General features: G+C 43.3%; 1 protein-coding gene across 1 annotated transcript; it reads right to left on the bottom strand.

Annotated features, from left to right (window-relative positions):
• Positions 1-7770, bottom strand: TSLIG2 (tRNA splicing ligase complex subunit 2). Its single transcript, XM_010219625.2, has 4 exons — positions 7630-7770; positions 5082-5248; positions 2772-3144; positions 1-275 (listed from the first exon to the last, which is right to left on the bottom strand). Exons 1-4 carry the CDS (start codon positions 7768-7770, stop codon positions 219-221), a joined length of 738 nt encoding a protein of 245 aa, XP_010217927.2. The 3' UTR covers positions 1-218.
• Between the last annotated feature and the right edge of the window lie 3046 nt (positions 7771-10816).

The following is a 10816-nucleotide window of genomic DNA, read 5'->3' as shown; positions in this document are numbered from 1 at the left end:
GGGAATGAAGTATTCGGCATACAATAGCAGACACTCTTAAGGTGACTGGTGATAATGACTTCAGTTTTACCATGGGGAAGTTTTAAACTTGTTAAAACTTCACGGCAAGCTGAATCAATCCCTGTAAAGTCTAAAAATAAGTGAATTAAACGGTTCAAATATGACTTATCTGATCAAAAATATGGAAGCAATATTTGTTTTGAGCACCATTTGCTACTTCATGGCCATGTAACATGCTGGATTTTCTTCTTCGCTTCTGTAGGCTTTAGGTCATTCTAGAATAGAAAAAAAATACACAAATGCTGTTAGGTTTGTTACATCAACCTGAAAGTTGTAGTTAATTTCAATATTCAAATCTAGTATTGACTACTGATGTACTCAGCTACTACAGTAGTGGCTTTCTATTGCCATCTTGTGGAGAAAGTTAAAACATCAGAACTCCTGGAGAGGTGAGGGAATTAAAAGGCAAATGAATTCAACTGCCTACAAATCAAGTACTTCTTTTCCTTTTCTGTTCTTAGGTCTAGTCTTAGTTCTAGAATTAGCTATGCAAAAGCATTTTTCACTAGGAACATCATGCAGCGTAGAAACAGATACATACTAGATTTTCAAAATTCATACCTCTAAAAGATTTCAGACTGCTTTCTCAAAATACTTAAAAAAAAAAAAAAAAAAAAAAAAAAAAAAGGAAACCAATTTACCTATGCCAATTAATAAACATGTTGGAAAAGTAGATTTTCTTTGTAATGACTTGTACAAAAATGCTAAACAAATCCTTAAGACACAAATGAAGGCATATTTAAAAAAAAACGATGTCAAGTCCAAATTCAAACAACTGGAAATTGAAGTGGTGAAACTACCTTCTACCTTCCACTACCTAAACTAAGAAAAAACAGAGAAATTGGAGCTAAAATCTGACATGCAAAGTAAAGACTGAAGTACAAGTTTTACAGCGCATTCTCAAACAATGGCTTGGGGAACACGTTCTAGAAATTTAATGATACCAACATAAAATCCTGATAGTATGTTACATATATCTGCAGCATTCCAATTGATCTCAACCACTGAAAGGTTTAAAGATTTAGACCTAACGAGCAGCGGGTCACTTAAATGAAGTATGAAGAAGCGTTGTGCTGAACGTTAATCAAGTTTCACAAGGCTCTTGATCTTGCAAATATTTAGAAAAGTTCCAAGTATTAAAATAGTGCTATTCATAGTAGGAAGCCTCTCTCCAGGATGAATTTGATTCAGGGCCTCAACCATGTTTTTTGTGAAGGACTTTAGAGCTTTCAGAACAAGCACAGGTAATTAGGTGCTCATTCTCAATAAAAGTCTGAAGGAACCCCCAATCTATGCAGCAAAGATATTACCTGCATTCTTCCATAAAAGGATTTAAGAAAGATAAATGGAAAGCACTGCATGAGGCAATATTAAGAGATCAACTGACATTAGGTCTGCTCTCCTACGAAAATTTCAGTTAATACAGTTGCACACCAGATCTAGAACTCCCCCTGAAATTCTACTGAGAACAGCCTTTGAGGCTCTGTCTGATTCCAAAGAATCCCCACATTCCTGTTTAAATGTCAAGCAACTCCTGTATTAATTTAGAATACATTTACATCATGAAGGAACACAACAAAGTTTATCCCTACCTTACAGCAGGTCTCAACAAGGAGACGGCCCTTTATTTGGCTCTGCTCCTTCAACCCTGACAAGCACTTAAACACGAATCACACCCTTCTCAAAACTCAGGACCATTGCTGCATTTTCCTCCTCACCTTGAAACTCTGTTAGCACTATTACCTATCCTTGCCAAGTGTTTTTCCTCCAAAGGTCACAACTCGGCTCTGCCTAAGTTCCTTTCTCAAGACTTCAGCACATCAGCTTACCACGTGTCTGGTAGAGGCCTCTCCTTTATATATATTTTGTTTGCAGCTGAATCTAACTCCTAGAAAGGTAAATAACTATTTTCTTCACTTTTAGCAGCTTGGTGTTCAGCCTTCCTACTTGAGAACAGCTTCCTTCTGCTTAAGATCTCAGCATATCTTTCATCTCCTCACAGATGCCCAGCTACCCAATTAAGATCACTAAGGCCCAAAAGGAGCATGTGTCCTTTGCCTCCTCACGTCACCTGGTTTGTTATTCTGATTCAAACACACAATCTAGGTAGCTCTCCGCGTATTCACACATAGTTCATCTCTCTAGCTTGCAAGATTTAAAAGAAATTGCCTTTTTTACTCTAAGAGTATTTTCTACAACTCTGAACATCAGCTGCTTCAGTTCCTATAACATCATCTTTTCTTTGACAAATGAAAGCTTGTCCTATTCAACCATTCAACTGAGACTGTTGCAAATACTTGTTGTCATTTGGGGATTTTTTCTTCCCTACTCAAACTCCCACTTATCTTTTCACTAAGTCTGTGCACACTGTACTGTATGTCCTCTTGCATACCTACATGACTAAGTTCTTCTATTTGTGCTTTGTTTGACTCTGATACCAGACCATCTTTATTACTTATATATTCATTTTAAAACACGTTTTCAGTCAAGCTGCCTCTCTCACACAGGAGCTTCCCATGAACAAGTACAACGCACTTATCTTTTTTACTTCTCATCTCTTTCAAAATAGCTCCTTTTTTGCCTGTTTCTAAATAAAGACTGTTATTACTCTAACATAAAATAATCTTGGAAACTAATATAAGTATTTACTTTTGGCTGCTCCAGGTTTCATTAAAAAGTTGCAGAGCAACAACAAAAAAGAACATACATACCCCCAAATCAGAATCTTCTTTTGGAATAGCTCTCTTTAATTTCACAACTGTAGTTCCAGCTACTGCAGACAAAGGATACACCTTCAAACTAGCCAATACATTGCTATTAGTCTTTGAAATATTGTTCTGCTTAGCCTCATTATTCCCAGATTCCATCTTAGCGTCCTCTGATAAACTAGAAGCTGAAATATATGTTGAGGCATTTGAAGGAACTGATAATCTTCTAACAGTGTTGGTGGTGCTTCCAGCTGGGGGAGGTTTCAGGCGATCAGCAGCTCCATCCTCAGTCTTCTTCACTTTTATGCTTGTGCTTGTTGAGCTGCCATCAAAGACAATTAACGGCCGTTTCCTTAAGCCTTCCACTGCTGTAACACTAAAAACACAAATTGTAAAATTCTCAAAACACAAGCTAGATGATCCCAAAACAGCATACCTGAGACTTGAATGGTGAAAATTAATTTAATCTTGTCTAACATAAAAATATTTCAACACCATCCTTAAGTTTAGAAGAGCTGAAAGTATTTATACAATAGAAATTGCTTCCAAAACAAAACAAACAAACATGAGGGAGAGGGTAACATTTCAGGTAGACAACTAAAGCTGCACAATCAAAGACTGTGAGCTTGTATCACCAGAGATGTTACAAAATAACAAAAGGGAGAAAGACAAAGCAGGAAATTATCACAGAACTCTAACTAGTCTGGAGTGAGCTAAAAACGCATTGCTCAAGAATGGCACAACTAAAGTCACTGAAATGCGCAGATTTAACTTAAGGAATGATGCTTTCTATTTGTGATATACCATTAGCGTTTAGAAACATCAGTTTTCAGTACACACTTTCTAAACATCTCACTTATTGAACACAGAAATAAGCACTGAACTATGTTTTCAACCATTGAATGCACTAATTACAAATTAACAAATGCATCTATCAACACTGGGTGATAGATATCTTGACAGACTTGAGAAGAAACTGCAAATATAAACTGCATTTGTCTGACTTGGAAAAACATGAGAATAATATGTGAAGATTATCGGCAGCTATCAACATCAGGAAGTACACATCTGCTGGATAACTTACATCAGCTGGGGAAGTTCTTGAAAAAAGTGAAAAGAGTAAGGGCTCACAGAGTAAGCTCAGCTCTTTTCCCAGTTTGCTTCTACATTACTACCTCTTCCTAACAACGTATGCCACGCTATCCTTTATTTTTTTCTTTTTTATTATTTTCATTTATTTCTTTTCTTCATTCATTAGGTTCTCTGAAGTGACAGACAGAGAGAGATCTTTGTTCGTCAGGACACAGCCTTGGTTTATGACTACACTAACTGTGATTTCTAGAAGCTCTTATGAAATATGAGTAGCTTCTAAGAGCAGGCACAGACAAGGTTTCATTGAACAGCAGCAGTATTCAACACATTCATTACATTAAAGGGTGTAACCTTATTTGAATAAGTTTAAATATACATACACACACTTAAATGAAAGTTGGTACTTGTTGCTCACTTTCTTGGACAAAATCAACATGCTCTTCTAGGACATGCAATCAATCAACAGCAGTAAAACTAAACACAATATTCAAAACAGAGTTACAAATTCCGGGGGTGGGGGGGAAGTTTTACCTCATATCTGCAAACAGGCACTAGTGAATTCGGCATAAGCCCCACATCAGCTCCAGGGCACTTTGGAGACATGGGCTTTCCACAGAGAACCCCTCACCAAAGTTCTACTGTACACATGGTGAAGCAACTTATTTAACTTCTGAACTATATTAACAGCATGGTTAGTTCCAGATTTTGACTTACATATATACATATATATATATGTATATATATTTTTAATGGGATTTGACCTGGACACACAAAGCTACTGCAGCGTATACCTCCAAGTTTGTATTATCCATAAACTAAACTAGGTTCAGCTTGGTATATAGTACTGCTTTTTTTCTCCGGTAATATTAAGATGCCCATCGTCTAACAATTATAATGCAACACTGAAAATTACGATGAAGAAAAACTCATTAAGCGTCTTAGACATATTCATGGTAAGAAGCATTAAAGCCCTATAAGTGAATGAATACGTGAATAAAATTTAGATAACAAAATTTGGATAACAAAAAAATACCCTTTGCTTTGTTTCCTATCATTGTAGCAGCAGAATGTGATCCTTTCACAGAAAAAATCTGAACAGCATTCTCTGTTAATGGCAATATGTCCGAAAATTGCACAAGTTTTACTTACCAGGGAATTAAGCATTAAATTAAATGCATTTTCCTAAATACCCCAGATGTGTTCCACCAAAAGCTGAATTACCTTTTATTTTCACTTTTCAACTCATTTTGCTGTCTTTTCTTTTCCATCATTTTTCCCCATCTGTTTTTCGGTAAGTCCCGCTGAGGCAGTGGTATAGCATGTTGAACATAGAGGTCAGTGAGTCCATCCTTGTCCCTCTTTACATCATTTTCGACTGGTATATTCTTCTGTAGGGAAGGGGGGGAGAACAGTTACTTCTATTACATCATTTAAAGCATAAGCAGATTAATGAGATAATTTAATTTCTCAAAAGCCACTTTCAAGGAGTGTACAGGGCATATATCACAGTTATGGCAGCAGAGGCCACAGGGATAACCTGCATGGGAGGACACCATGAACTGTCCTGTACCAGTCACCGCTGTGTCCAGCTGGCTCTAAAACCAACATGAGCAAAGGATCAGACAGGGAGCGTATGGCACCTCTGGTCAAACACAAGAGCAGTTGCAAGAGGCAAGTGACACCAGAGGACACACCTGAGGAGGCACGCAAAGAGACAAGGAAGAAGAAAGCATGGCACATACAAGCCCAGCCTCCTGTGCTGCCTGATGCTTCATCAAGAACTGGGAGGCACTGAGCATAACGTGTGACAGAAAAAAAAAGGGCTGCTAAAAGTAGGAAGGGGGAAGGAGAGGTGCTTCACTGAAGATAAGGTTGAGAAAGGGCAGATAAAAGCTTTTTCTGAGCGGTTGTTAAATGGTTTCCTTCTGCTGTTCCTTATTTGCTGCTCATTTTCCTCCACTGCTCCCTGCTTCTTACTCATCCGTCTCTGTACCAGCATGGGCACCTGCAGGCCCCAGTCCCCTCAGGGGTGTGCCTGCCCCAGCCTGGGTGCTCCACAGGCCACAGTCCCAAGGAGACGTATTCTCGCATCTTCCAAGAGTGCAGGTTCAGTTGTGGCCCCAGAAATATCATCTTCCACAAACGCCATCCATTTCTGGTATCTCCCAAGGCATCTCTTCAGAGATCTGCTCATGTACTGCCTCCTGGGCATCCACTTGTGTTCTGCTCCTGGTGGCTGATGTCCTCTCCCGAACATGCCTGAGCAGAGGCACCACTAGCCCCTCTGACTGCCTGGGCCCTTGGCAGGCAGTGGCTCTTACTGCTTTGCACGATGGCTGAGCCCAGCTGTGGCTGGTACAGGGCAGTTCACAGCCTCGACCCACACAGGTCACTTCTCCAGCGCACTGCTACCAAAATCCTGCAGTTTATGCCCAATATAAACAGCTAACAAACACACACACACACACACACAAAAAAAAGGTTATCGCACACATACTGTTGTTGAGGGATGTTTTAGCACACTCTTAAACACATCAACCTGAAACCAACTACGATGTCCAAGCCCTCCACCACGCTACTAAACAGTGGGCAACTAAGAGCACGTGGCAGTTCCAGCTTCCAGATGCAGACTGCTTCCTCAGTCCCCTAAGCACGAGTGGTTCTGAACAGAGCTAGCACAGATTTCTAGTAACCAACAGTAATTTCACTTCTCTTTCTAATCATATACAAGGTTCAAAAAGCAAAACTCTTCTTGTATCTGCCAAATTTATAAAAAGAGAAAGAAGAAAAAAAAAAAAGAGAGAGAAAAAACATCAGCATAATCCACACTAGAAGTCATGGAAAGCAGATCCAAGCCTGTATACTTTTCTGGATGTAAACTACATGTACTGGAGTACACAAAAACTCAGTGAGCTAACACGAAAGCATAGAACAGAGGTTACCATCTGTTTGGTGCACCAAATAAGGCAGCAGCAAGCATTTTAAATCACATCAACTGAAACGAGGTGTGGTCCAAAACTGGTGGCAAATTCATATTTCCATCACGCGTACCTAAACATTAGCTTGATAAATTATGCAGCTTACATTTCCTTTGATTCACCAGCTGAACATAAACCTGCCTTAACAAAACAGCGCTCACCTCTGCATGGCTAACTTCACTGAATGTCAACACTCTCACAGACAGCCCAGCCTGGCTAAATCACCTGAGGCCCAAACAATTATCAGGTCCCAGTCTGAGGTCCCTTCTAACCTCAACTATTCCGCAACTACGTAAATTACTCGTACAGGCACCAAACTGGTGGTGCTCAAACGCGCTCCTTTGCGAGGCACTGAGACGCTGCTCAGGACAGCTGCAGGCATCCTTTAAGCCAGGGCCCAGTCTACAGAAGTGACTTCTTTTTTTTCTTTTTTTTTTTTTTTTTTTTTAAGACGGGGGTGGGGCGAGGGAGAGGGGAAAGAGGTAAGTGCTTTTGGGGAGCCCCTTAAACGCGGTATATAGACTCGTAACTACAGGAACACCGGAAGAGACCGAACCATAAAGGTGATGGGGAAAGGGGGCGTTTCCCTCCGGAGGAAATAAAAAGACAGAAAATCAAACACGCCGGGCCCAGGGCGGAGAACGATGTAGGAAACAGGGCCAGGTCGGGTCGGGGGTCCCGCCAGGCCTCCCCCTACCCCCTTCCTCCCTACCCCAGGCCAAGCCGGGCCCAGCCCCGGCTGCCTCCCGCGCCCTGCTCGGGGACACGGCGGCGCCGGCCCCCGGGCGCACCTGCTCCAGCGTGAGCAGCAGGAACTCCTCCGAGAGCAGCTCCGGGTGCAGCAGGAGCTGCTCCGCCTCGGGCCGCCCCGTGCTCCGCTCCTCCTCCTCCTCGCCGCCCCCCCGGCCCCGCCGCCTGCCCCGCGCCGCCATCTTCTTCCCACGCCCCCTTCCGCCTTCCCACAACCGCGCAGGACGGGGGGGGGGGTACCCACCCTGGAAGTGACGTCACGGCGGGGCGGAGGCGGGCGGCGCTCCCGTTCCGCCGCCGTTTGCGCCGTTGCTCCGCGCGGCCGCCGGTTGTTCGCGGTGGCTGACACCGCCTCTAACGTCAGGAAAAGCCCGTAGATGGAAACTTATCGTTTATATGAGAGTTTAATGTAGGAGAGTCACTGCTCGCTAGTGGTTGCCCAGAGAGGCTGTGGAGTCTCCTTCTCTGGAGATCTTCCAAACCCGCCTGGATGCCACCCTGTGCCACGTGCTCTGGGTGTCCCTGCTGGAGCAGGGGGTTGGCCTAGATGGTCTCTAGAGGTCCCTTCCAACCTCAACCCTTCTGTGATTCTATAAAGTGAAATACTAGTAGAATGTGAATGGCCTTTATGCTGGGGGGAGAGGAGCATGGAAAGGGACTCAAGCTGCCTGATGCTTGCGGGTTGTTAACTAATGTGGAATATTTCCATCACTAGGTGGAGGGAGGGGCTGCCTGGCAGGAAGAAGTAGATTAATACAGAAAATGGAAAGTCACATCTGAAAAAGACAAGGAATGCCAGCACTCAGGCTCTGTCCTTGCTTGATTTTTGCCCCTGACTTGTGTTCCATATATGCAATGGCTTGTGTTCCATATACGCAATGGCCGTCTCCTGTTAAGTGCAGAAGTAGTGCTGGGGACAAATCAAAAGCAAAAAGGAAAAGTCTTAGGGTGTCAATTTACTTCAGCATAACACCCAAAGACACTGTAGAGAGTGGCAACATAACTAGCATGTAGTTGCCTAGGAAAGCCTGCAATAATACTAACAGTTCTGCGCTTCAGAACTATTTTTCAGAATAGCTACACTGCACTAAACTGCTTTTTAATCAGAGCAGGTGGCAATGTACACATCGAGAAATGTGCCGCATCACTTGAGGATAGCAAGAGCTGGAGAAGAGAAAAAAAGCGAAGCTTTCTTTTGATGCTAAGCAAAAGTCATTCCAATGTGATGTTTTTGAATAAGGGCGTCAGAGGTTCATTTTATTATAATTTTTATCAGTGTATTAAAGTACAAAATGTTAATCTTTTCTGCTATACACAGCAGCTTTGCCACTGAATTAAACAGGATCTGAATTTTGCCCATAAATCTGATAAATGTCAACTAACATTTGTTGATCTGCAACAACAAAAAATGCTTTGTAATTTGAAGGTAAAATAATTGTTTGCTAATTCGAGTTAGTAATCTCCTTATCCGTTTAAAAAAAGAGAGAGAATTACAAATAATTCTGTTGTTCAAGCATAAAATTGCAATGTAATTTGAAGTACTTACTACATTTTACAGAATAAGAAGCACAGGCAGTAAGTCGTGTACACATGCAAGGAAGAGGTTTTGTGTGCTGAATGTTGAAAATCATGTAACTGCACAAGGAAGCAATGTATAAACATACATGAATTAAGATTATTTCATCTAGTATCTCAAATCTCTATTTTCTGCTGGATTATGAAATCCTCTACCCTTTGTTCCTTCCTTTCTTCCTGTCTGTTTATCCACTATTACTTGCAGAACTTCAACAGAACTGTTTTCTCAGCCTCTTAGATTGTGACAGGCATTACGTATTTTTTTACACCGATCAGATTACTTGCAGATGGATCTACTTCTGTGTACACGTAGAATTTGTTTCAGTTCCTGACTGGCAGTGCATTTTTAATGACATGAAGAACTGTGCTGGGGCACAGAATCACAGAAGGGTTGAGGTTGGAAGGGACCTCTAGAGATCAGCTAGTCCAACCCCCCTGCTCCAGCAGGGACACCCACAGCACGTGGCACAGGGTGGCATCCAGGCGGGTTTGGAAGATCTCCAGAGAAGGAGACTCCACAGCCTCTCTGGGCAGCCTGTTCCAGGGCTCTGTCACCCTCACAGAAGGAAGTTCTTCCTCACATGGAGGTTGAACTTCCTGGGTTTCAACTTACACCCATTACCCCTCGTCCTGTCACTGACCACCACCAGGAAGAGTTTGGCCCATCTTCTTTACATTTTCCCCTCCGTTTTTATTTTTATTTTTTTTTTCATATTGATCAGATCTCCTCTTGATCTTCTTTTTCCAGACTAAACAGGCCCAGCTCCCTTAGCCTTTCCTCATACGATAGATGCTCCAGTCCCTTAATCATCTTCGTGGCTCTATGCTGGACCCTCTCTAGAAGCTCAATGTCCTTCTTGTCCTGGGGAGCCCAGAACTGCACCCAATACTCCAGGTGCGGCCTCACCAGAGCTGAGCAGAGGGGCAGGATCCCCTCCCTTGACCTGTTGGCAATGCTCCTCCTGATGCAGCCAGGATCCCATTGGCCTTCGTGGCCATGAGGGCACACTGCTGCTTCATGGTTAACTTGCTGTTAACCAGGACTCCTAAATACCTCTCTGCGGAGCTGCTAATGTGTCCTGGTGCCTGGGGTTATTCCTCCCTGCTCCTGATCTTCCCCGTCTGTCCTGGCCAAGTTTCCAAGAGGAGGCACCTCACACTGTAAGAGCGGGATGAGGATGCATTTAAACCTCCCAACATATTTTTTCAGGCTCTCACAGCAGGCGCCATGGGGGAGGTGGGTCTTAAACTGAGGAAAGGCAGCTTTAAAGTTGGAAGATTTACACTTAGTAACCAGTAGTGGATTCTCTTGGCCAGCAGGTCAATCCAAGCAGTGCAAAACTAAACTAAACTAAACTAATATAATATAATATAATATAAAAACATACAAGACTTGGCATAGGGCCGAGAGCCCCTCCCGACGTGGCAGCCCCCCCCCGCCCCCTGTTGCCTAGCAATCGCCGCACGCCGTGCACGTGCAGCCAGAAGCCCCGCCCCCAGCGCGGCCGCGCGCGCCTTTGGCGCCCCTGTGCCCGCTGGCCGCCACGTGACCGGAAGCGTGTACTCTCCCCCGAGGGAAGCCGGCGCTGCCCCCTTCCGCCCCGCGTAGGGCAGTCGTGACGCGGCGGGGTGGGGCCTGTCGCCGCACCGGAA

This window comes from Tinamus guttatus, unplaced genomic scaffold (genome assembly GCF_059628265.1).
Source record: "Tinamus guttatus ecotype Peru unplaced genomic scaffold, ASM5962826v1 Tinamus_guttatus_pri_ptg000030l, whole genome shotgun sequence".
In the NCBI taxonomy this organism is placed as follows: Eukaryota; Metazoa; Chordata; class Aves; order Tinamiformes; family Tinamidae; genus Tinamus; species Tinamus guttatus.
This window is presented reverse-complemented; position numbering and strand designations above follow the sequence as displayed.

Coding starts and splice junctions, on each gene's coding strand:
- TSLIG2 (XM_010219625.2), bottom strand. CDS start 7,770: ATGGCGGCGCGGGGCAGGCGGCGGGGCCGGGGGGGCGGCGAGGAGGAG. Junction 5,249..7,629: donor TGCTGCTCACGCTGGAGCAG/GTGCGCCCGGGG, acceptor CCTTCCCTACAG/AAGAATATACCAGTCGAAAA. Junction 276..2,771: donor AAGAAGATTCTGATTTGGGG/GTATGTATGTTC, acceptor TTTCTATTCTAG/AATGACCTAAAGCCTACAGA.